At 36.5% G+C, this 26,770-nt stretch overlaps 4 protein-coding genes, 1 long non-coding RNA gene and 1 other non-coding gene across 7 annotated transcripts in view; 3 read left to right on the forward strand and 3 right to left on the reverse strand.

Moving 5' to 3' along the window:
• The first annotated feature begins 137 nt into the window (after nt 1-137).
• Nucleotides 138-7,587, forward strand: LOC126786559 (probable LRR receptor-like serine/threonine-protein kinase At1g07650). The gene is made up of 24 exons (XM_050512409.1): nt 138-349; nt 1,774-1,927; nt 2,127-2,198; nt 2,325-2,393; nt 2,477-2,551; nt 2,664-2,735; nt 2,845-2,916; nt 3,005-3,079; nt 3,175-3,246; nt 3,481-3,552; nt 3,647-3,715; nt 3,941-4,024; nt 4,185-4,250; nt 4,330-4,395; nt 4,522-4,557; nt 4,657-4,697; nt 4,807-5,183; nt 5,265-5,460; nt 5,545-5,679; nt 5,837-5,955; nt 6,056-6,266; nt 6,354-6,591; nt 6,932-7,082; nt 7,171-7,587. Exons 1-24 carry the CDS (start codon nt 178-180, stop codon nt 7,564-7,566), a joined length of 3,090 nt encoding a protein of 1,029 aa, XP_050368366.1. The 5' UTR covers nt 138-177; the 3' UTR covers nt 7,567-7,587.
• Nucleotides 7,588-7,866: 279 nt separating this feature from the next.
• LOC126786564 (uncharacterized) lies at nt 7,867-11,071 on the reverse strand. 2 transcript variants are annotated; one of them, XM_050512415.1, is made up of 2 exons: nt 10,932-11,071; nt 7,867-8,172 (listed from the first exon to the last, which is right to left on the reverse strand). In XM_050512415.1, exons 1-2 carry the CDS (start codon nt 10,935-10,937, stop codon nt 7,867-7,869), a joined length of 312 nt encoding a protein of 103 aa, XP_050368372.1. In that variant the 5' UTR covers nt 10,938-11,071. The 2 variants fall into 2 exon arrangements, 1 of the variants encoding a protein (XP_050368372.1); XR_007671200.1 differs by lacking the exon at nt 7,867-8,172 and adding an exon at nt 10,382-10,839.
• Nucleotides 11,072-14,555: 3,484 nt separating this feature from the next.
• The window catches only part of LOC126785777 (uncharacterized), a 32,954-nt gene continuing 20,739 nt past the window's right edge, over nt 14,556-26,770 (forward strand). The window contains exons 1-5 of the mRNA XM_050511415.1: nt 14,556-14,779; nt 15,274-15,460; nt 15,728-15,799; nt 15,894-15,962; nt 16,045-16,116. Coding sequence (XP_050367372.1) covers nt 14,617-14,779; nt 15,274-15,460; nt 15,728-15,799; nt 15,894-15,962; nt 16,045-16,116 — 563 coding nt within the window. The 5' untranslated portion in view covers nt 14,556-14,616. The remainder of the gene's footprint in view (nt 14,780-15,273; nt 15,461-15,727; nt 15,800-15,893; nt 15,963-16,044; nt 16,117-26,770) is intronic.
• TRNAD-GUC (transfer RNA aspartic acid (anticodon GUC)) lies at nt 15,136-15,207 on the reverse strand. The gene has a single exon. It is a non-coding gene; the product is annotated as a tRNA-Asp (tRNA).
• Nucleotides 17,348-26,370, forward strand: LOC126786561 (probable leucine-rich repeat receptor-like serine/threonine-protein kinase At3g14840). Its single transcript, XM_050512412.1, has 13 exons — nt 17,348-17,495; nt 17,666-17,731; nt 17,992-18,057; nt 18,155-18,190; nt 23,209-23,249; nt 23,416-23,792; nt 23,868-24,066; nt 24,374-24,514; nt 24,662-24,780; nt 24,906-25,116; nt 25,208-25,448; nt 25,617-25,764; nt 25,875-26,370. Exons 1-13 carry the CDS (start codon nt 17,464-17,466, stop codon nt 26,253-26,255), a joined length of 2,058 nt encoding a protein of 685 aa, XP_050368369.1. The 5' UTR covers nt 17,348-17,463; the 3' UTR covers nt 26,256-26,370.
• On the reverse strand, nt 18,296-22,277 carry LOC126786565 (uncharacterized). The gene is made up of 5 exons (XR_007671201.1): nt 21,974-22,277; nt 21,775-21,857; nt 21,080-21,175; nt 20,855-20,929; nt 18,296-18,437 (listed from the first exon to the last, which is right to left on the reverse strand). It is a non-coding gene; the product is annotated as an uncharacterized LOC126786565 (long non-coding RNA).

Raw genomic sequence — 26,770 nt, forward strand, 5'->3', positions numbered from 1 at the left:
TTGAACTTTTGATCAATAATGCAAACATGCACCCAACTAAAATGAAGATATGAAAGACTTCACCACAAGTTGTAACCGAAAAAGAAAGACTTCACCACCGGTAAAGCAGTGACTGCAGTGCTTGGACATTTGCTGGTAATATTATAACCACCGGCTTGTAAAGAAGCGCAAAGCTGCATGCAACAGCAAATATATATCTGCTGGTTGGCTTGGGGTTTAGATATATGGAATGACATGAAGAAGATGAAGCATGACATCTTGTTCACGATCTTGGTTTTCTGCTTGATCTGCAGAGCATTTCTCAAAGTTGAAGCACGAGCATCATGTTCGCCTCTTCCAGATACTGAAGGTAAATAATTAAGAACACTCAAACGTCTTTCATTTTGTTGCTTTCAGTACCCGGGTTTCCTTTAATGAATGGATGGTATTGGTAAAACTGAAAATCTTTTTTTTGTTGCAATACACTAAATCTTTGAATTCAAGTGACATTGATGTATCCTTAAGTCTATGTTCACTAGTAGATCTTTTGTTTTGTTTTTATCAATAAAATCCTCCATTAAAAAACGAAGAGTACGAAGATAGTTTGGACACGTCTTATTCAAGAACAACGGGAATACTAGGGTCACTGGGATTCCACACACGGAACACGGAACTCTACGAACAGTAAAAGAAAAGAAGAGATGGACAACTGATAAAGGGAAGAGAAAAGAACAAGTACGAGTGCCGATCAGAGCCAGGCCACGGATAGAAGGCTCAATCGAGCAGAACTCTGACACCGGAGCTACCTGCAAGCAAGATAAGCACAAACCCAATATATCCAAAGGCAAGCTGCAACCTCCAACGGTTAAACTGGACGCGCGGAATTGGAGGCCCATGCTCCAAGAAGACCCAAGAACAATGGAGAGCAGCCGAGCAAGAAAAGGGGGATGCACCCCAAGAGAGAACAGCAGATCCGAACCCGAACTGAATCGATGAGGGGAGCCACCAAAAGCGACCATCCGAGCCGACCACGAGACGGCGGACTTTATTCAAACCAAACAAAAAAGATGCAACAGCCTTGCCATGATTGAGCACGCCAGACAGGGCATCTGAGGCAACAACCCAGAAAATCACCAGATCAAGCTCCGATGACAACTGAAGAGAGATCACCGCAAACTAAAAGCTAAATGCTACAGTGCCGCCGGTGGTGGCCGGGAGAGAAGAAGGAATTGAAAGATGTGGTTTGCTTTTCAGTGGAATTAATTTCCACTAGTAGATCTTTGTTTGCTTTGGTTTCACTGCTACACGAGTTAGAAAAGCATTTCTTATTATTATTTGCTATTAACACTAAAAACACTACTATGAAGCTAAATTTTATTGGTTTATCTCAATTTTGAGTAGTTAAGGTCCAGTTGTATCTGACCAAACAAAAAGGTTTAGTTGTAAGACACAACCGTCTGCCAATGCTACCAGGTTCATCCCGTTTTTTAATTAAAGATATTTTGGCTGAGAATTTACTATTTGTTAGAGGTTTTTATTTATTTATGATTTTGTGTGAGTGTGTATACACATGTCAGATTGAGATTTGTTTATCCTCTTTATTTGAATTTATCAGATATAAGAGATCAGTTTCTTTTGTCCCTCTCCTTTATTAAAAAAAAATATTGCCTAATACCATTATTGGATATTAAAAAAAAAACTGAAGGTCTTTACTCTTTATACTCTCTCTCTCTCTCTCTCTCTCTTTTCCACAGAATCTCATATGGAATGTTTGGATTTTAATTGTGTGGGCAGTGGAAGTACTGAAAGATATTGGCAACGAATTAGGAAAAAAAGACTGGAACTTTGAAGAAAACCCGTGTAGCAATAAGTCAAGTTGGGCCACCATCTCCACGAACAATGTCACCTGCAGCTGCTCCCCTGATAAAACGTACCATGTTATCCGCATGTATGCAAAGTTTAATCCTTAAACATTCTTTCTGTCTGAAATTTTCTTTTTTGGCTATATATTGTGGGTATGAAATTTGGAACTGTAGGGAATGTGGTTAATTTTTTACATGAATATTAATCCTATATGCCTTTTGATGAGTAGTGTATGTTCAAAGAAGTTGGATTTTTGAGATTTTTATTGGCACTAATTAACACAGAAAGCTTCAAGAGCAAGATTTACCTGGTATACTTCCACCATCCATTGCGAAGTTACCCTACCTGACAACACTGTAAGGAAATTTTTTTCATTTGCATATTTTTAAATTCACTGTGATTAAATATTTCCTTCTGCCAAAGTTCAGATAGTCCTCAATATGCTAAATTAGTGACTTACATCTTCATCCTTGTACTTTTAGTGATTTGAATAGGAACTACCTCAGTGGTGAGATACCGCGTCAATGGGCTTCTACAAAGCTGAAACATCTGTAAGAGACTTCATCTTCATGCTTGATTAGACAAATTTAGTTTATAGCCAAAAGTGTCAAACTTACCATGAGCTGCTCTGTAGGTCTGTTTCAGTGAACAATTTACCAGCCGGATCAATTCCTAGCTACTTGGGAAACATTACAACTCTAAAGTATCTGTAATGCTCTCATTAAATCTATCAGTTTTATCATTCTCAGCTTAATTCATGTTTCATTAGTTTAGTCTACTGTGATGATTCATCAATATGAAAGCAGATAACCTATTTTCAGGAGCCTAGAGACTAATCGGTTTTCTGGAACTGTCCCACCTGAGCTTGGTAATTTGGTCAACTTGGAGACACTGTAAGATTTTTTAACCATCGATGTGCTTTCATGTCATTCCTTACTTTTTCTAATATTGCCTTCTTGAATGAGCAAGCACCAGTACTTAAGTTGACATTTCTATCTACAGTGTTCTTAGCGCCAACAATCTCACAGGAGAGTTACCAATGGCTCTTGCTAATCTGACTAAATTGACTGTACTGTGAGTGTTTGCATCATTGTTGTAATAATAGTTTTCTTATGATAGGATAGATGTAGTTTTATATGCTTCTATGTTTTCTTTCATGCAGAAGGATAGGCAGTAACTACTTTTCAGGACCAATACCTCCTCAGTTTTTTCAAAGTTGGAATCAACTAGAGAAATTGTAAGTAACCTTTTCGGTTACACATTTTGAATCACTGGGATATTAAAATTTCCGGATCTAGTGTCTATTATTTATTTTAAGATCTGTTCCTGCAGAGAGATCCAAGCTAGTGGTTTAGAAGGGCCCATTCCGTCAACAATTTCTATATTGAATAAATTAACAGAACTGTGAGTTCTGCATTCAATTAACATACAATAGGACTTCAGATCACAGGCACATTTTTTTATTTTTCTATCTTTTAATTCCTTAATGCTACTTATGGCAGAAGGATCAATCCATTCTTGCATTGACACTAGAGACTCTAATCTACAGTTAACAATTTTACACTGTAGCTTTGTATCACATGGATACTTTATTTTCTATTTTTGGCTGATCAATAATTTATGATGTAATATATGCAGAAGGATCAGTGACTTAACTGGAAGGGGTTCACTATTTCCAAACTTAAGTGATATGATAAGCATGCAAAGACTGTAAGTCTAAAAGATGTTAGTATATTGTTGTACAAAGTTTTAGACTAATCCATGCTCATCCCCAATAATGCTAATATGGACTTATATTTTGCAGAATGCTGAGGAGCTGTAATTTATATGGACCTATTCCTGATCTATCCGCAATGACATCATTGAATGTCTTGTAATTCTGCTATTTCATCATTTTCTCTTATTATACTTTTTTTTTTTAGAGAAATGGTCAACTCAATTGTAATCCAGCTGAAATACATATAATCTTTATGAATACACAAGGCTCATACAATTGATACTTTCTCGATAGCAGATTTAATAATGGCGTTCATCGGCTAAGTCAAGCATCCAAATAGCAAGCTTCAAGTTCTCTTATGCTCTTTTTGTTGTTTTACAGAGATCTCAGCTTCAACAAATTGGAAGGAAGCGTTCCTGATTTTGAAAAACATAAACTCATTGATGACACCAAATTGCAGTACTTGTAAGAAATGTGAATTTCATATATGATCCAGCGAACCGGCCTCTCCTGCATATATTATCTTCACATGTACATAAGCATAGATGTATCCCATGTAACCAACCTTTTATAGTTAAGTATTCATGACTTCAATGGAATGTAATTGTGGTTTCTCTCGGAATAGGTACTTGACAAGCAACTTGCTCAATGGCTCTATTCCAGATTGGATCAAGAACAGTGAACATCGCTAGTATGTATCCTAATTTATCAATATCTCTAAATTTCAGTTGTCATATACTTGCTTACTGTTTTATCATATATGTGTCCAGCCAGATGGATGTTTCGTACAATAACTTTTCACAGAGCTCTGAGCCAACTACGTGTACTGACGACATGTAAGAACTGTTGTCTGTGTTGTCATACTAAGCATTATTAGGATGATCACTTGATTAGCACTCTATGTTAACTCCTTCATTCCCCTCTTTTTTTTTTTTCTTCAACTGATTGCATGTACGTATCAGGAACGTGTTCAAAAGCTCTTCTGTGCCAAACAACTTGTAAGCTTCTGCTAAAAAGTTTTTAATGGCAAAGCCATTTCTTTTTCTTTTCACGTCAATTATGTACTTATTACATGAGCTGGTTTCTATTTTATCTAGTTTATCTGGAGGATGCCTGGACAAATTTCCATGTACTTCTGGTAACAATATATCCATGTTCAGTTAATTAACTTTTGTATATTCATTCATATTATCTTCTCAAATATTTTATCTTATTTGAACTTTTGTTCATTATCTGTTACTGAACAGTTCAGTACTCATTGTATATAAATTGTGGTGGTAAAGCAACCACCATTGGGGACATCAAATTTGAAGATGATACAACTATAGGAGGTGGAGCAAACTTTATTCCTCAGAGATCAAAGTGGGGAGTCAGTAGCAGTGGATTTTTCTGGGATAAAAGTCCAAAACTTAACGATTACATAGCAAATAATGTATCAACACTTGAAATGGAAAGCTCTCAGTTGTACACAAATGCACGCCTCACTCCTCTTTCTCTCACATATTATGCAAACTGCTTAGCAAAAGGAAACTATACCGTGAAACTTCACTTTGCGGAGATAATAATCAGAAGCAATGCATCTTTTTACAGTCTTGGAAGAAGAATATTTGATGTTTATATTCAGGTAAAGCTCAGTTAGTCTGTTTATATATGCAACTTGCACGACAGAAAAGTCTTAAGGGATATATGACATCACGTATTACAGGAGCAACTGGTTCTCAGGGATTTTGACATTGCAAAGGAAGCACAAGGGACTGATAAGGAAGTCATTAAGGAATTTAAAGCAGTCGTTAAGGAGAAAACATTAGAGATCAGATTTCATTGGTCAGGAAAAGGGACAACAAGGTCCCCACGGAGAGGAACATATGGACCTCTTATATCAGCCATCTCTATAAATTCTGGTATAACATGTATCACAAACTTTAAAGCAAGTTCTCCATAAGTTTATACATACTATGCTAATGAATTGTTTTTTTTCATTGTAGACTTCAGGCCTCCTCTTGATAAAAAAACAAAGGCACTTATTGTGGTTGGAGCTTCACTGTTATGCCTCACTTTATTGATTTTAGGCATTATTTGGTGGAAAGGCTGCCCTAATAGCAAGACATCCAGGGAAAGAGGTTAGGGAAATTAGTACATTTTCGTACGAGTACTCTAATGCTTGCGAAACTAGTACTGTGCATTAGTTTATTTCTTCATATTTCATGCGACTGCACATGCAGATACTAATGAATCTTGATCAATCTGCGCCTAAATAAACTTGTTTTATGTCGACAGTTCTGAGAGGACTAGACCTGCAAACTGGCTATTTCACTTTCAGGCATATTAAAGCTGCCACTAACAACTTTGATGCAACCAACAAAATTGGAGAGGGTGGTTTTGGGTCTGTCTACAAGGTATCATACGACTGTTTATCCTGTTATAGTATTTTTGTCTTCAATGAATCTTTTATGGTCTAATTCATCACCTGAAAGTGATTTGTGATGCTTAATGCAGGGTATATTATTAGACGGTACTATAATTGCAGTTAAGCAACTATCTTCAAAATCAAAGCAGGGAAACCGTGAATTCGTGAATGAAATAGGCATGATCTCTTGTTTGCAGCACCCAAATCTGGTTAGATTGTACGGATGTTGTATTGAAAGAAACCAACTACTGTTGGTATATGAGTACATGGAAAACAATAGCCTTGCTCACGCTTTGATAGGTAAGCTTATCAAGTATAGGGACAAATCATGTCTTTAACTGAGGTGTCATAATCATCAGGTTATGTATATATGACTGTTAAATGCAGGTCCAGAGGACGCTCCCCTCAAATTGGACTGGCCTACAAGGCAGAGAATATGCCTAGGCATAGCAAAAGGTCTGACTTATTTGCATGAGGACTCGGCAGTGAAGGTTGTACATAGAGACATCAAAACTACGAATGTGTTGCTGGACCAAGACCTCAATGCTAAGATCTCAGACTTTGGTTTGGCCAAGCTTGATGAAGAAGAGAACACTCACATTAGTACCAGGATTGCTGGAACTATGTAAGCTATTGTCTTGCACATTCCATTTTATTCATTCATGAATCTACATTCGGCTTTTTCTGTCTACAAAATTTTTATTAGGACAAAACTATGAAAAGTAATATGTCTCTCTTTATCCCTTGGACAGTGAAGATTCCTGTAGTGATAGTAACTTAGTAAGTAGTAGTTCATATTGATTGCATAACTGCATGTTGAAATGCCAACAAATATGGGATTTACATGTAGTGTCTTATTTATATGGCTAGTACGTGCCGATACTACATTTCTGAATTCCATAAGAAAAATTCTTTGTATTTGAGTGAGTAATCTGTCGGTAAAAGCTGTATCAATGGATGTGCAGTGGATATATGGCGCCAGAATATGCACTCTGGGGTTGTTTGACCTATAAAGCAGATGTCTACAGTTTTGGAGTTGTTGCATTAGAAACTGTATCAGGAAAGATCAACATGAAGTATCGACCCAGTGAGCACATTCAGTGTCTAACGGATTGGGTAGGATAATAATCTTCTTTCAAATATTATTTCACTACATATGTAACTAGGTTGTGATCATCCACTAATTCTATCTCCATATTTTTAGGCCTTTGTTTTGCAACAAAAAGGGAATCTACTGGAGCTGGTGGATCCGAGGTTGGGGTCCGATTTCAGCAAGAAAGAGGCCATTACGATGATCAAAGTAGCTCTGCTATGCGCAAATCCAACAGCAGCACTTCGGCCAACAATGTCTGCAGTTGTAAGTATGCTTGAAGGGCGGACTGCTGTGGATGAAGTTGTTCTGGATCCAAGTAACTATGTTACTGATGAAATGACGAAATTAAGAGCCTTAAGGGACCAGTTTGATCACAATGCACAAGGGAGCTCCCCAATCCCAAGCGGATCTCAGAGCCTCATTCGTTCATCATCAGATGCACCATGGACTGGTTCTTCGAGTGCCACTGCGTCTTCAGATCTCTGCAAGTGTAAATTTAGTTCATAGTATTGCGAACTTAATTGGTGTCACTCCGGCCAGCACCAAGAGTTATATATCCGTTGACAATAATGTTTAGACATTATTATCTAGTGGCAAGTACCATTTTAACATTTGCGGATCAATATATTACAGTCGGACAAGGGCTAATCTAGAATGCAATCCAGACAAAGAATAGTTCCAACAAGTAATTCTGGATCGGTGAATGATTAAAACTTCACCAAAGTGGTCGTCCAGGCAGACCCACTCATTGCCTACCCTAGAATCTCAGAATTGATCATAGTCGACGAGGAAGCAGTCCTCTTCCTTCTATTGATCTCCAATACCCTTTTTTGGAGATCTAGTCTCTCCAGTTCCATATTCCACCGCAATCAAGTGACCACTGTACCATGTCTGGACTCCTTTCAGTTCTTCGCTATAAATCTCTTCCTCAAAATTGAGAGGCTGCAAATGTGTTTGCGCAACGATCAGAGACCGTTGAGTGGGCCGGAGAAGATTCTGGGTAGGAGAAACTGGCGGCGAGAGCCAAAGAGGAACTGACAGTTCAACTATGAGCCAAACACAAACGACAGTCCAAACATTCCCCTCCGCCTCTACCATTTCTGGCGTTGACTCCTGCGAAATCAACCCAGAATCAATACAGCTCGCAGAGGTGAGAATTCTATAGATGTATCTGCAGATTAGTAGTTCCATTTTCATACTGATTTTTTTTATCTTTAAATATGTTCCCTTTCCTTTTGGTTGTATCATTTCCTTATTCTTTGAGGAATTAGATTCATCTTCTGTCCTTCGATCCATTTCAATGTATACAGATTGATGGTTCTATATGAACCCCAAAGTTGGCATTTTTATTAGAATCATAATGCAAATTATTGCAGAAGGATCGGTGATTTAAGTGGATACAGTTCATCATTTCCAGACTTGAGGAGTAGTATCCTCATGGAATCTTTGTAAGTCTTCAATTGTTATGCCTTTCAGTAATTTAAGAGTCCTTCCTTAGAGAAACTGTGTTCTTAGAGAATTTTGTTGCATATCTATTGCAGGCTCTTGTTTTGCAACAACAATATAGTTTAGTGGAGCTGGTCGGATTTCTTCAATGCATCAATCCAGCAGCTGCACTAAGGCCTACTGTGTCTGCAGTTGTGCTTATGCTTGAAGGGAGAACCCCTGTCAACGAGTGGACTATGGATCCAAGTATATATAGTGAGGAAATGAGGTTAACAGCCTTGAGAAATCCATTTGACCAGGTTACACAAGAGATAGCTGGTGGGACTCGAAGCTTAATACCTTCTTCTGATGCATCATGGAGCGGTTCTTCTGCTCCTACTACTATATCGTCAGCCTTTAATGAATTTCATCCATTGACCCAAAAAACCCCGTGGTTTATTATGGTACTGGGCTTTTGGGTTAATGGGCGGTCTCCCCCGTCTACCCAAATACACATGGCCAAAAAAACAGGAGGGGGATGTCTTTTTCGTTAAGTCGCCTGGGTGGTAGTGCTGGATAACAAGTCGGTGATAACCGGATCCTCCAGATTTTCAACTTTACAATCACTTCCCACTTCCGGACTATCTCCATAAGGATTCGATGCAGAATCGAAAGTCTTGAATTTGAATACAGAAAATGTAGTCGTGGAAGGGTTTGATTTGTGTTTGCAGCAAGCCCTACGAGGAATTGCTACACAACTAGGCAAAAAAGACTCAAATGACACAAGCCACACAAGCTGGACGACCCCAAAATCTGCTGACAGGCCTCTATACAACAACGCACTGACTGCTCCTTCTTTGACGGCTCAAGTCATGTTAAATAACATACTTAAATATTGAATCGCTTATGGTAAAAAAAATTGACCGAAAAATGTGCTAAAATTTCATAATGAAACTTCATTCTGGATAGAGAATATATATATATATATATATACAATCTATATCCAAAATGAAACTTCACTCTGAAATTACAGAGTGAAGTTCCAATTTTGACACACTTTTCGATCAAATTTTTTCATCATAAGTGATTCAATATTTAGGTATGCTATTCAAGATCATCTCTATAAAATTTCATCCAATTTGACAATGGTTTGAACTTTCAAAATTGGGATTTACACGAACGGTTCACGTTGAACAATTTTAATTCATTCATTGATTTAATCTAATTTCAATACCTTAACGATATCCGAATCAGATGAAATTTTGTATAGATGATCTTGAATAGAATACTTAAATATTGAATCGCTTATGGTGAAAAAATTTGACCGAAAAGTGTGCCAAAATTGGAACTTCACTCTTAAACTTCAGAGTGAACCTTCACTCTGGATAGGGACTATATATATATATATATATATATTTAGAACAATTATAAATTAACCACCATGTCACATTGCGTTTTGGTATTAGAACATTTTATATTAGTCCTATTTGCAACCTAGCACGTCGCATGAGCTTAGTAAAGGGAAAGTGCATGACCAAAATAGATAGTCATGAATATGATCAATATTATTTATTATCTTTATCAATCATAGTCATGATTGATAAACATGATCAATATGATCATATCTTTACAATATTATGATCAATATGTTTTCAACTGATCAAGGTGATAGAAAACTAAGAGGATTTATGGCACGTGTACTTACCTGGAATTGAATTAATATGGAATATGAATCAGAAGGAATGAGAGACGGAATGGAATAATACGGAGGAATAAAAAAGAAACTAGTTACAATTGTTGTTGTTTACTTGCAATAAGAAATCATAATTAAATTTAAGTTAATTACCAAAATACATTTTTACAAATATGCATTTTATCAAGATTTCACCTATTATCATGGGATCATATGTGAATTGAATGTAGTTATTTGGACAATATGATATAATTTTAGGAGACTATAAATTATATCATATTGCAAGATCAGACAATTTAATGTTGAATGCTTCACATTTGATTAACTAAATATAGAGCCAAATGCAAAATAACAAACATTAGTGAGATGAAAAAGAAATTAAGTATGTCATTTTATAGCTATGGCTAGTTAAGTAGAAGCTTATTAAGTTACTATGTATTGTCTACATGTCAAACCAAACACACAACTGATATATTCAAATTAGAGGGGTAAGGATATTTTTGGAAGAAATTTCATTCCCTCCCATTCCGACCTCCCCCCTTAGTATTACATTTCCAGGTCTCTTCCGGAATTCATTCCAGTTTTGGAGGTGGGCCCCATCATGAATTCCATTCCTCTTGGCAGGTAAACGCCGGAATGGAATTGATTCCAGCAGAATATAACTTCATTCCAGGTAAGTAAACATGGCATTAAAGTAGTAGAAGACCACTGATAGCATTGGAAACAATTGAAAGAAGAAAAGAACGATACTCACTTTCATTGAAGCTCAACTTTTCAAAGCAACAAATATTCAACCATGGTAAGAGCATCAGTATGTGGGGGTGCTATTGGGACCGATTGTAGTACCATGGGGTGCGATATCTTTGAAGCTTTTCTGCCTCCTTTGCAACCAAAAAATCCTAGCATGACAACATATCATATCATTAGATAATCCAATGTTACTGCAACTCTACGCACTCCTATTACAATGATAAAGCTTACCACAAACATACTTACCAATTCCATGAACCAGGACCACTTAACCCAGAAAGCATCCAATCTCATTCTTAAATATAACCTTCCAAACAAACATGCACTCAATTAATTCCTTATAGTGTAATGGAACTGCAGTATCAAGAACTCACAAAATCAAGGCTTAGTTCAATAAGATAAATCTCAAACTATAAACAAGAAAATGGTGACCCTTGAACAATAAAAGAAATGGTGACCATTGAACGAGATATAATGGCAGAACTACCTTGCAATCTGATTTAGCAGTAACTTCTTCATGGCTTAGAGATATAATATGAACTGTCAACAGTTGAAAGCATATAATTTTTAACCTAAATCTGAAGCAAATCACTGATTTCAGTTAATCAAATGCAAAAAAAATAGACATATAAAACACAAATCGCCTGCTAAAAACCAATTTGTTAATCAATTCCACAAACAAAACCCTAATTGAGCACAAAATCCACAAATTAAACAGTGAATTCACAATTCGATAAGTTTTTTTTTTTGGTTAATGAGAATACTTCATAAAACAAGCAGAGCCCAACAACCCATCTACTGATGAGATCCAGCTACAACAAAGAAAAACGAGCTGCTCTAATCTCAATACACAGGGCAAAAGGAAGAAGAACAGACACGATACAAAAAGAGGTACTGGAGAAGAAACTCTCCAGCCAATAATCAAGCAACATGAGGACAAGGTAAGCCATCGTTTCTAAGAACCAGAGTGAGGGATGGTGGGGGAGTCTCCAACTAGCTGTGGGAGCCCAACATCTTATTACCAAGCTGTGCAGCTGCATGGGCAGCGCAATTAGCTTCTCGGGGAGACCAAGTCCAGTTGACATGATCGAAGTACTCAGATCGCCATCTTATCTCATCAATAATAAGAGCGATCTGCCATATCCTGCAAGGGGAAGTGAGAGGGGATTGAAGCTCACTGATCACCATTTTAGAGTCTGATCTAAAGTCAACTACTTTCAAGTTCAGATCCATTGCCATCTTGACCCCAGCAAGCAGCGCCAGAGCTTCTGCCATTAGAGCCGATTCGGTTCTCAGAGGACCAGCCAATCCCCCCACCAATATGCCATGATGGTTTCGGGCAATCACCCCCAATCCTCCCTTGAAGTCATCCACCCAACAAGCATCAGTGTTAACAGCAACGACGCCAATTTGGGGAGGAGACCATGTAGCAGGCAAGCGATCGGGCTTGGAAAATATTGGAGTGCACTGTGTTCCAAAGAAATCTGACGCGGTGTTCATGGCCTTTTTGATAATCACTGCCGGGTTCAATGGTGTGGCTTGATAGATGAAGTTACACCGTGCCTTCCAAATTGACCAACACAGGAAACAAGCCACTGTAAGTGCCCAAACTCTATCATTTTTGATACATAAACTTGAAGAGAATTGTAGAAACCAATTGTCCAGAGTAGTGAATGCTTGTTTATCAATTCTAAGACCCAAAAAAGAACCAAACCATACAGTCTCAACCCACGTACACAGAAAAAGTATATGTTCCATTGATTCCTCCATCAGGCCACACACTGGACACATAGGAGAATTTTTTATCTTCTTCTTGAATAATGCTAAGAAAGTAGGAATAGCCGAAGATAAACCCTCCATAAAAAGTGTCTGACTTTAGGAAAAGTAGGCAATTTCCATAAGAGTTTCCAGCACTTATTGTTGATCGAATGAGATTGGCCAATTCGATAAGTTTAACCAACTACAAAACCTAAAATACGAACACAAGTTTACCTACTTGTACTTCTTCTGGCGCTTGCCGTCGGCAGGTTTGATGACGATTTCAGTAGTTGACAATCTAGAATACTAAATGAGTTGGGAAAAGAAACATACCTAAACGAGATCTGAAGTTTCAAGTTTGAAGTTTTGTTCTCGAGGGATTAAGGATTGGTGTGGGGTGTTAGATCAGCTCATCGTAATCTGACGGCTAAAAATAATCAGCAATGTTCACGAAAGCTTACGTGTCAGTTTCACTAGCCGCAGTATTTACAATTTTAACACCATTAACAGTATTAAAGGAATAAACAGGTATTATCTTGCACTTACTGTATACAATGCACACTGATTGTCAGTAAGAGGAAAAATATACCCACCGATCTTAAATATCAGTGTACCACTATTCAATTTTTGGCACTGATAAATATTTAGTGCCTAAACATGGGGTGCTAATAGGGATTTTGTAGTAGTGAGATCGTTTCTGACTTTGATAAATATCTTGGTCCCTACACCCTTATCCAGTTGCAATTTTAAATTTAAACTCTATGTGAACCAAGACAATACCTAATTAATGAAATCTTTCTAGTAGAAAGGGACACATTATTACTAATCATACAACCAGCTTTAATTTCTGATGATTAATTTAAGATCGAAATCAAGATGGTTTCATCATGAAGGTTATTAGTATATTAATTACTATATTATGTATGTAAGTTTTGAGAAAAAAATTGAAATAGACATTCTCTAGATCAAAATTAATTTAGTGAAACTATATATATATATATATATATATACGGATTTTCTCAGCTAAGGAGGTCCGCACCAATGATTTTGGTGCGGATTTCCATCTTTTTACCACTTTTTGATCGAATTTTATCATCTCCACCGTCTAGTATCTAGATAATATTGTGTAGATCATCTCTGCAAAATTTCAGCCAATTTGGTAATCGTTAAGGCCCTCAAAATCGAATAACAAATAGACGGACCGAATTCTGTCGAACCGTTACCGTTCATATTGTTAACAGAAAAACACAATTTTGAGTGACTTAACGATTACCAAATTGACTGAAATTTTGCAGAGATGATCTACACAATATTATCTAGATACTAGACGGTGGAGATGAGAAAATTCGATCAAAAAGTGGTAAAAAGATGGAAATCCGCACCAAAATCTTGGTGCGGACCTCCGCAGCCAAGAAGGCCTGTATATATATATATTCTTTACAACCAAGAAGTTGGTAAACATGTTAAAAAATGTGGCATTTTTTACGAGTAAAACATAGGTTACGTACCATGATTCTGAGAAGAAGACGTCCACCATAATCGCAGTCCTTTCACTCTTTTGTGTATTTTGACTCCAAAGATAAACAAGGGAAAACATCATAGTCCGGCGCAGTCATCCTCTATCCTCTTTTCGATTGCTTTTTACATATTGGGTAGACTAAATGGGCAGACAACCCTAATGTCAAACCAGATCAGTCTGCGCCTAGTGTAAATATTAATTTTACGTCGGAAAATTAAAGCACATGCATGACTTAATCGCACAAACATTGTATCTCGATTATCCACAGGTCTTTGTCTCAGGTCTCTTCAATTATTAATCAAATTATGATGAGTTATATACAGTAGGTGATACGTAGATAGACGAAGGACCAAGAAAATAAGCAGTAGCTCATCAAGGAGGACCAAGTTTCTGAGAGAAAGATTAGTATTGGATGCATGAAGAAATGAAAATGGCAATCAGAGCTGGTTTATTTCTTCTCAATAGTGATCGGAAAACCATCATGAACGTTATCTTAGTTGTGATATTGGTTCTCTGCAATATTGTAATATTAGTCCAAGTCGAGGCGCTTACAACTCGTCTTCCTGCTTCTGAAGGTACGGTACACAATCCTTATTCCTCACCTGTATCTTTATCTTCGTCGGAATATTTCCTCTTCACATCAGATAATTTGCATGTGATCATGTGAGCTTGCTTTTGGTTTTCGTCTACAACACCAAAATTAGCTCGATCAGACCTAAAAAGGTATAAATTTTCGGTTTTTTCAAAGAGTCTGAATCCCTCCTGGCCTTCCCTTTTGATCTCTTTTCTGAAATGATGGTGTTCAGTTATGAATCACACTGTCCTTCTGATTGAGAACTGTAAAAATGAAAATGAAAGAAGATGGTGGCATTAAGGCGTATAGGTGGTGCCGTGGTGGCACTATTTTGAAAACTAGGCAAAATAAAAAAAACGCCGTTGCCGGGGATCGAACCCGGGTCACCCGCGTGACAGGCGGGAATACTTACCACTATACTACAACGACCTGTTATTTAATCCTCAACCCGTGATCTTAATAACAATTAGTTTAAACAGACCCTTATATATGCAGTGGCTGCCCTAAAAGAAATTGCTGCAGAGATTGGAAAAACAGACTGGGACTTCGACGTGGACCCGTGCCTGAATGACTCAACCCACACAAGCTGGGCTACCCCAAAGCCTGCTGACAGGCCTCAATTCAACAACACTCTCACTTGCAACTGCTCCTTTCCTGATGGCTCATGTCACGTCATTAACATGTAGGTGCATCTCACGTCTACATATATATATGTTTTCCTTTCCTCTAGAATATCCTTATTGGGTTTGAATTGCAATCTTTGAGTTGGTTTTTCATGCACTGCAAGTGTGTGAGCAGACGCGTAGGTGGCTAGGTGGGTGCTTGTTTTCTTTCCTTCCCAATTTAGGAGAAACCCTTTTTGTTATTTAAGATGAAATGTAGGATAACATGACTACGTTTTCAGCAAATTTTACTGTTACGATCAGAACTGACTGTTTATTTGATACAGTATTCTCCTAGGGCAAGATCTTGCTGGTGCTCTTCCTCCGTCTATTGCAAAATTACCCTACCTTACACTAATGTAAGTATTTTTTGATGTACAATGATACCGTCCGAAATTTTTAAGATTTCTCATATCCTACTCTTATGATCTATAAATTTGCCCTTGTTTACAGCGATTTCACGAGGAACTTTCTTAGTGGTAATATACCGAGTGAATGGGGCTCTACAAAGCTGGAATATATGTAAATGCACTTCTCATCTTCACATTATGGTTGGCCAATAATGGCTTATAATGATTGAACTAAGACTACGAGTGAACTGCAGGTCCTTCAATGTGAACAACTTAACTGGACCAATCCCTGCCTTCCTAGGAAACATTACCACTCTAAGATACTTGTATGTTCCGCCACTCTCTCTTTCTCTCTCTCTCTCTCTCTCTCTCTCTCTCTCTCTCTCTAAATCACTTCCTTGTGTTTGTCAAATCATCAAATCAAGCTTTATTTCATTATCTGCTTGATAAAGGGAGCATATGTTTTCAGGAACCTAGAGACTAACATGTTCAATGGAACTGTTCCTCCGGAGCTCGGGAATTTAGTTAACTTGCAGAATCTGTAAGCTTCTTCTTTTCTTCCGTCCTTAGTTTTTAATATTTCATTATTGGTTTGAAAATTTGAACAAAAATTATTGAATAACTTGAAAAAGTATGTAACTGTTAAGTTGGCTCTGGTATTGATCTACAGCATTTTAAGTGCAAACAATCTCACAGGAGTGTTTCCAGTGGAACTTACTAATCTGACCAAACTAACAGAATTGTAAGTATCACTTCACATAATGACTCACATTTTTCATTATAAGAAATGTTCTTCTGTAATGTTATGAATTTTCCCTCTATTATACATTTATACAGGAGGATTAGCAGTAATAACTTCACTGGCAGAATAACTGACTATTTCCGAAGCTGGAGTCAACTTGTAAAATTGTAGGTGCTTTTTGATATTATATGATAATTCGTAAATTATAATTTGATGTGATCTCTATCCATATTGAATGTTGTATTTGACAGAGAGATCCAAGCTAGTGGTCTGCAAGGCCCAATTCCGTCTAGCATATCTGTCTTGAGTGAATTAACAGAACTGTGAGTTCCACATCTAGACCTTCATTGCATTACAAGTATACCAAAATACCAAATTCGATCTACATGTACAGTACTATACTATACTACAGGTGCTTCATAGCAGTGCAATTATTTTTCTTAACAATTATTTATGTGATGCTCTCGCAATTCTTGCAGAAGGATCAGTGACTTGAATGGAGGAGGTTCAGTATTTCCGAACCTGACAATTATGAAAAGCATGAAAAGATTGTAAGTCTAGAACATATTGTATTCTTTTCCATCTATAACTCTAGAGTAACTCATGTTTATGCGTAACTATGCTAATATTGAGTTATTGCAGAATGCTAAGGAGCTGTAATTTATATGGACCTATTCCTGATCTAAGAGGAATGCCAAATTTGAATAAACTGTAATACTGCTATTTACTTATTTATTATTCTACTTCTCATCAAGTTCACAAGGCTCATTCAGTTAATACTTTCTCGATTGTAGTTTGATGAATGAGGTTTTATCTTCTCAGTTAAGTTTTTCAATAGTAACCTTCTGGTTCTTATAGCATCCTCTACTTACTATCTTACAGAGATCTCAGCTTCAACAGATTGGAAGGAAATTTTCCTAATGTTGAAGCTATGGTTCTGGATCCAGACGATTTGCAGTACATGTAAGAAATGTGAATTTCATATGTCACGATTAGCAAGCATCATGATGCAAGGGGGCTCCCCTTCATACAATCTTCATGTATAAATGAGCATAAATCTATCTCATGTAACCAACCTTTTGCAAATAGTTTTGATTAATTCAACAAAATGTGACTGATTTCTTCTGGAACAGATATCTGACAAGCAACTTACTCAATGGTTCTATTCCAGAATGGATTAAGTCCAAAGATAACCGCTAGTATGTCTTCTATCCAAATAAATTTGCTTTGATTCTCAGTTTTTTTCATTTTATTCTTATATTTGAATTGTTTAAGCAGTTATTGAATTTTTTTTTCCTTTCATATGAATTGCTTGTAGCATTTAAACCATCATTGACCAGGACACTTGAATTCTAACATTACTATTCTTTAAGCATCTACATCAACGAACTTTTATCAATACTCTAGCATAAACAACTTAAAGGTACTCAGCTTTCATTTTTATCAAATGTTTGTGCAGCCAGATAGATGTTTCTTACAATAATTTTTCCAAGGACTCTGAGCCATCTACATGCAGTGAATACCTGTAAGAGCTGTTTTCTATGTTAGTTGGCATACTTAGCACACACTACATTCTTAATTCACCCTATATTTTCTTTTTCAACTGATTGGGCATGTATCAGGAACGTTTTTAAAAGCGCTTCTTCACCCAACAACTCGTAAGTTACTGTCTTTAAACATTGATGAAGCCAATTTCTCTTTTCTTTTCACTTTATTTGTCACCTCGCGAATTTTGAGTAACAAAAAAAATTCAAATTTGAAGACAGGACAACTCAAACTAGATTTTAAATAAAATACACATACAATGTTTTACAAAGAATTAATACAAGACAATTCTTAAAACACAATCGATCTACCATTGTCGCTACTTCTCCGAACTCTCTCACCTCAAACACAAACATTAACCTGCACAATTAACCCTACACCATAAATTGTAAACAACAAATCCGGTAAGCTTTTAAAACTCGTATGAGTAAATTTGACTTAATAATAACATGCTTATAATATACAAGCAACGACATTTAAATTTCACAACACATGCATATCTGCATGATAAATATTAATGGTTCAGAAACTCACTTAAATATATAACAAAATGCAGTGGACAAGAAAGCCTGAATGCAACCCAAAACCATGAAATCAAGAAACAACTCACACAATGGTTTCATTAAAAACTTAATATCTATTTTTCAAAGGGAAATGCATGACAACAATCATAACTTGGGAACTTAACAACTCAACAACCAACGAAAACATATCGCAATTAAATTCCTTTTTAAAAACATGCACTCATGAGACTCATATAACCCCACTAAATTACCTCTCATGTCATACATCGGCAGACAAACTAGAGCTCTAATTGTTCATAACCAATCACTCGGCCAAATGCTTGGTTCCCGATTTAATTGCTATCACCATGTCAGAAGACCAAAAAATGTTTTAACAAAACTCAAATGTTAAAACAACATGTACAATATAATCAATTTACTCATGATAATATTATACAAAAACCAAGCGACTCTCATAAGTCATAACATCACAATATGAACAAGTCTTACAAATTAACCAAATTACCGAAATATACATTTTCTTCCTTTCCAGTTGCATCCACTAACATCAACCAATTACACAACAATAACAATATAGAATATAGAACATAATATAGCCATGTGTATATGCATATTGTTATTACCATTAAATATACATGTATAAATAGACTATATTATATCATTAACAACATGCTTAATAATTTCACACTTAACGTTAACCATAGTCCAAAATCACCAATCCTTTTAAAATTATTTTATTAAAATTTTATTTTACTTACCCACAAACCGTAAACGATCAAGTTTATGTAATTTAGAATCAAAATGTATTTTTAGAACAATTCATATAAGTTGATGATATAAAGACTATGTTAACAACCCAAATTAAATTGTGACAAGTGAGATTTACTCACTTGAAATACTACTATGTTTTCTCACAACAAAGAAGCTACCAATCACCGAAATCAATCTGTACCAAAGGCATCAAGTAACCTAATCATAGCAAGATCACAACTTAATATCATTTGAGGTACAAAAAACAATGGTCAAGGTCCAACTCCCCTCACCTAAAGTAACTCGAAGTTACATCGCTCAAGGCACAACTTCATTAAAGACTAATTAAAGTCTTCATATTACTTCAAAAAATTGCTAAGTAGGAACCACATAGAACTCAACCTCGAATCCACACGAATTAACCTTCTTAAATAATCAAAACTCCAACTACTAACAATTGAACTTAATATAGTTCTAGCTCAATCTAACCCGAAGACTTGTCATTCGAGACAACTCTTTCTCCGAGACCTCCCAAAGTCACGGAACACTTTGACAAATCGTTACAACCACATTTATATTGAATCAAGGTACGATTACCTTAAAATGAACCAAATGAAATCTAATTCCACCCCTAATATTCTCAATAGTTAACCATAACCACAAATTAAATGGTAACATGCTTGTATTCGACAAGCATCAGATAGTGAATCACAAACAACCCCGTTGTTGCCACACTACCACTACTAGCGAGACGATTAGAGGGCACAACCATGTTTCCGTACCCATTCAGCTTATAAGGGACATAATTTGTGCCCATTAGGGTATGGGGATGAAAAATCTGTCCAACCCTATTTGTACCATCTCCATTTGGGGTTCTCATGCACTTAGGGACGATTTTACATGTCTGTGCCTAAATTAGCACCATCCTTCAGAAAACTGCCCTCTGACATAGACAATTCTCTTGTCTACTCTTATTATAATTTATTGCTTACCACTTGCTATGGTTCCTACATGTCCGTCGCAAATTTATAATTTTTCAACAGAAAAAAAATCAGCCTAGCACATCCGTCTCGGCTTACGGCTTGGTTACGATTATTGCACCACTACAAGTACAACAAAAGAGTATATCAAAGACCACCTTTTTTTCTTTCTCTACTAGGGGGAAGTTAACTTTACCCTTTATAACAAATATTAAAAAAAAACAATACTGCTCTATGCTGGAAAATGATTGAAAAAAAACAATTAAATGCAAGTAAAAAGAAAAAGAACTAAAAGCAATGCAAAAGTTGGAATATCAACCCAGATAAACTAAAGTAAATTGGAAGCAATGCCTTAGAATATCATATAAACAATTACTTGAAATGTGCCTAGTAGTTATAAACTTAAAATCAGTATACAAGCATTTCTGATTCACTAAAAGTCAGAAAAAACAAAGGCGAAAATGCAGACTCATTCTCTACGCAAGTAACCTAAACAAATTACCAGTATCATTAATGTACTTACATCATTTCAGACGCTCGGAACTGCAAGATTGTTGGCATTCTTAATCCCAAGAGTTGTTAGTTCCCTTAGAGATGTCTGGTGGGCAAATGCCAAAACTTGAAACCGTCAAAATCAATGTAGCAACAGATAATGATGCTGATGATTCAAGTAGATGTATGCATTTAATTTGTAGATGTTGCAAATATTTTTGGAATAGCCCATATGACAATTGTAATGAAGACTGACCAAACGTCGAGACACATATGGCTGAGAAGTCCATTTCTTAGCCCAACCAGCTAACTCTAGCTGATCCAGCACCTCTTTAACCGCACCACTATCTTTCTGCACTACAATGATCACTTGCCTATTACACACCAACACTAACTCAACAAACTCAAAACCTCAACAGTTGCATATCTCAAAATAGAAACTATTTTTGATCGATCACTAGCAACCAGTCATGTCAATTAATTCAATCCCTATATGCATCTAAAATTACAGCAATTACAAATCTTTTCAATAGCGGACTGAAGGGTTCTAAGGTCGACTCCGGGGGCAGCATAGGAAGAAGCAGAAGCAGCTGGAAAGAATGGAGAACTGGGGAATTATAAGATAAACCGAGAAAGAAAACTCAAGAAATTACACAACAAAGACAATCAAAATGTGGGTTATGGATTAAGAGTCGTTCCCAGCACCTATTTCTTTATTAAACTGAGTATCAGAACCCAACTTTCACACACCATATCTATAACCCAATTAGTAGAAACCCCAAATCGTAAACCTAAATCCCAAAACAAACAAAGCTCTGCTACCATCTCGAAATGCAGCATTGGCCGACAATGGACGTTGAAGGCTGTCATGAAATGACCCAAAAACTCTAAATTTCTTTATTCCAACTCTCACTAACACGAACATCATGGTAATATCAACTTTTCACGTACCTGCAGCTTCAATGTGTTTGACCAGAGTTGGCAAAACACTGCCGGCAAGAAAACCTTAAAGCTGGACGCCCTACACTTGGAACCTAACTCCAACACTTGCACAATCAATACCAGAATGAAGAAAACATCTATTCACAACGAATCACAAGTGTCAGTCGCACCAAAATCAAAGGTTTCAATTCAGGTCAACATAACTTACCAACAAGCAACTTCAATGTCGACTCGAAGGATTCCAACCGGATAGGAGTGAAGGCGGGAAGGAAACAAGTTGATATGGGTTGGGGTTGTCGCCCGAAATCGCCGGAATCAGCAAAACTGGTTTCGGGTCGACTTGCGACCTTCGATACGCACAGAAAAATACGAACTGGTGTAAGCCACCACCAGAGGGAGTCGCGCACGGAGGAGACGAAACGATCTGGGCTAGCCTCGTCGCCTGGAACTGCTAGAGCTCTCCGGAAAATCCGGGTCGGGTTTGCCAGGTTCAGGTCGAGTCAGAAGGAAAACTTTTGACTCTGTAGGAAGAAGGAAAAAAAAAGGTTTCGCAACAAATGAAACTCAAATGGTAAAATTTCATATTTATACTTAACATTTTCGGAGCCCAATTTTTTTGTTGATTATAACTTCTTCGTACCATCTCTAAATCATACGCTGTCTACGAGCTCTACGATTTTTATGGAAGAAATTTTCTGAGATTTCCAATGAATAAAAATCAACTCTGGGACCCTTTAAAAATTAACATTTCCGAGTACTTAATCGTTTCGTTTTCACATTCGTACTATGACATTGGACAACGACCGACTTAATACAGTAGAACCTATTTAAATTAATACTTAATTAATTAATAATCTCACTAAAATAATACTTTTTGTCAGTCTCGACTCAAGATTAATGTGTTTAATTAATAATTCCCTAAATTTATATAATAATAGAAATTTGAGAATTCATATAATCCATTAAATATATAAATTTATAATGACATAATTTATATAATAAATTTTACATTTTTTGAGGATTCATTGAAGAATTTTGTTGATTTAATTATTATCAAATAAAATAATATAATACATAGATAAACATAATATTTTAAATAATGGTACCTGTGATAAATCAAACAATGTGGTAGATGAATGAGTAAAAACATTTCTTTGAAAAAATTAAAGAAAATATTTATTATACTTTTATAAATTAATAAGTTATTAATTAATCGATAAATTAATAAGTTATTAATTAATCGATAAAGTAATATATTATTAATTTATTTATATATTAATATCTCGTTAAAATAATAAATTTTGTTAGTCCTGAACCTATTAATTTATAAAAAAATTACTGTAATATCCGGAAACTCATTGAAAAATAGATACTAATTTTCGGAATATTACATTATTTGACTTACAACATCAACTGATTCCAATGCTTCTCGATCTGTTCTAGATTATCTGAAGCGTGCTGGGATAACCATCCATGTAAAGAAGGTATAATTACGTATCTTGGACTGAATACGATGGTTAGCTTTTTAGTTATTTCTTTTGTAAAGATGTTGTAGAAGGAACTCAGTTGTGAACTTAAGGTTCCATGTATAATTTTCTACTTAAATATTTTCTCTAATCTGATATTTTAATTATCTGTTGTTGGTAAAAGTTCAATACTCATTACATATAAATTGTGGTGGACGAGAAATCACAATAAGAGGAGTCAAATACGAAGATGATAGAGATCTAGGAGGAGGAGCAAAATTTGTTCCAGTGAGACCTAATTGGGGAACCAGTAGCACCGGAGTTTTCTGGGATACTAATATCACATCTGAAGACTACATAGCAAATAATGTATCAGCACTTGGAATGGAAAACTCTCAGTTGTACACAAATGCACGCCTCACTCCTCTTTCTCTCACATATTATGCAAACTGCTTAGGAGATGGAAATTACACTGTGAAACTTCACTTTGCGGAGATAATAATCCGAGGCAATAGATCTTATCGAAGTGTTGGAAGACGGATATTTGATGTATATATTCAGGTAGTGTGTCATACCATTAATTAGTGAACTTTTAGTGCCACACAGTGTTTCTTATCGATGACATTTTTGGTACAGGAGAAACTCGTATGGAAGGATTTTGATATTGTAAAGGAAGCAAAAGGTGTTGATAAAGAAGTCATTAAAGAGACAAAGGCCGTTCAGGTTAAAAATAAAACGCTAGAGATTCGGTTTCACTGGTCTGGGAAAGGGACAACAGCTTCCCCAAGGAGAGGAATATACGGTCCCCTTATATCAGCCATTTCTGTAGAGTCTGGTATTAATCTTCATTGTACAAACTCTTTTAATTTCTGTTATAATAGTCTTATTATAGGCCTTACAAACATTTGTATTGTACTAGTCCATAACTGAAAAGAACCAAAACACAAGTTTATGTCATCTGTTCCTGTTGTTGCATATGTTTCCAGTTTTCTATCCATATTTGATGTTTCAAAAATTCAAACAGACACCAGCATTGATGTGTACTATTAAAGGAAATTTCATTTGCAGCTGTTGTTATTGTATATTATAAACTGGAGCTTATGTATTTCCTTTTTTTAAGTCAACTTTTTTTTTCTCTGTAGAGTTCAAGCATTCCAAAAGAGATATGCGTATTGTGGTTGGAATTTCAGTTGGAGCTTCGATTGTGTGCCTTTCATTCTTAATTTGCGGTATTCTCTGTTGGAAAGGTTGTCTGATGGATAGCCAACCATCAAGGGAAGAAGGTTTTGTTACTCTGTACATTCGCCTTATACTTTTAAATTTCACATGTGAATTAGGAAACACACACTTAGATTAGTGAGATACCAAGTCAAAATTGAAGAATGTCTTTCCTAGACATTAGTAATATTCTAACCTGGTTCTATGTACAGTTTTGAAAGGACTGGATCTGCAGACTGGCCTTTTCACTTTGAGGCAAATTAAAGCTGCGACTAATAACTTTGATCCATTAAACAAAATTGGAGAAGGTGGTTTTGGGCCCGTCTACAAGGTACCATATGACTGAATCCTGTTGTCTGAATCCATCGGCTTAATGTCTTTTTTCATCTCTTCAGTTAACTTTCCATGGCCTAGTTATATCAGGATTGAAAACTGCTTTACTATGTTTTTATGCAGGGTATACTATTGGATGGTACTATAATTGCAGTTAAGCAACTATCCTCAAAATCGAAGCAGGGAAATCGTGAGTTTGTGAATGAAATAGGCTTGATCTCTTGTTTGCAGCATCCAAATCTGGTTAAAATGTATGGATGTTGTATTGAAGGAAACCAGTTATTGTTGGTCTATGAGTACTTGGAAAACAATAGCCTTGCTCGCGCTTTGTACGGTAAGCTTATCAAGTCTTGGAATTAATCCTGAAATCAGGTATTAAGAGGTTCTAAAGTGACCCAATTATTAAGTATGTGTGCTAAATGCAGGTCCAGATGATGATTCCTTAAACTTGGATTGGCCTACAAGGCATAAAATATGCCTAGGTATAGCAAAAGGTCTGGCTTATTTGCATGAGGAATCGGCAGTGAAGGTTGTACATAGAGACATCAAAACTACGAATGTGTTACTGGACCAAGACCTCAATGCTAAGATTTCAGACTTTGGTTTGGCCAGACTTGACGAAGACGAGAACACTCACATTAGCACCAAGACGATTGCTGGAACTATGTAAGCTTCTGTATATGGCATCAACTTCATTCTTGAGGCTAATTTTGTTTTGCTCATTTTAATCATATACAAACGTAATGTGTTACGTATATAGTGTTGATACTTGTCATATCTATTTTCAAGAGAAATTGTTACGTAATGCTGAAACACCATTTACTTGTTTTGCAGAGGATACATGGCACCTGAATATGCTCTCTGGGGCTGTCTGACCTATAAAACAGATGTCTACAGTTTTGGGATTGTTGCATTAGAAACTGTTGCAGGAAAGAACATGAAATATCGACCCGATGAGAACATTCAATGTCTTCTGGACTGGGTAATAACTTTCATTCAAATTTTTTCTCTCTTCATAGTACATGTATATATGTAACTTTATATATAAAGTTCGATCATACATGTATACTGACTTACTCTGCTTATTTCTAGGCCCTTGTTTTGCAACGGGAAGGGAACTTACTGGAGCTTGTGGATCCGAGGTTGGGGTCCGATTTCAATAAAAAAGAGGCAATTAGAACTATCAAAGTAGCTCTACTATGTGCCAATCCAACAGCTGCACTTAGGCCTATCATGTCTGCCGTAGTGAGTATGCTTAAAGGGCGGACCGCCATTGATGAACCGGCTCTTGATCAGAGTATCCACGGTGATGATATGACGAGGTTAAGAGCCTTTGAAAACTTGTCTGAGCAGAATGCACAGGGAAGATCCTCAAATGGAAGTCGTAGTCTCATTCGTTCCTCAGATGCACCTTGGAGCGGTTCTTCTAATATTACTACGTCTGCAGATCTCTATAAAGTTTATTCATTCTAAGTTGAACGAAACCATCATGTCACATCGCGTTTTGGTATTAGAACATTATTCCTATTATGTTAGTCCTTCTTCTTTGCAACCTAGCACGTCGTATGGGACTCCATAGTCTATGTCTCCAATTAATCTCTCCATAGTTGAGCATAATACTGGGCCTTTACAGAGGGGCCTAGGTCGACCATGCCTCCTTAACTCCATTCCTGTAAACTTTCATTTTTCGGTTTGTTGGATCTTTCGAAAAAGTCAACTTTTCCCTGGAATGATTAGATAATTATCATAATTAGAGTACGTTAATGACGGAAAATTCTATGGTGCAGCGTTGCATGCGTGCAACGTCTCTAATCCACCGTTCATACATCCTACAGACCCCACGTGTATTTCAAGACATTCTCTATCTACTGTCCGATTCGGTATGTATGGTATGCAGCGCGGATACAGCAGTCAAACCCCGTTAAGGACTTCTATTATAGAGTTCACATTTGTGCTAGTAAGATCGAGTTTCGGGTTTCGTCTCACTT

This window comes from Argentina anserina, chromosome 3 (assembly GCF_933775445.1).
Source record: "Argentina anserina chromosome 3, drPotAnse1.1, whole genome shotgun sequence".
Classification (NCBI taxonomy): domain Eukaryota; kingdom Viridiplantae; phylum Streptophyta; class Magnoliopsida; order Rosales; family Rosaceae; genus Argentina; species Argentina anserina.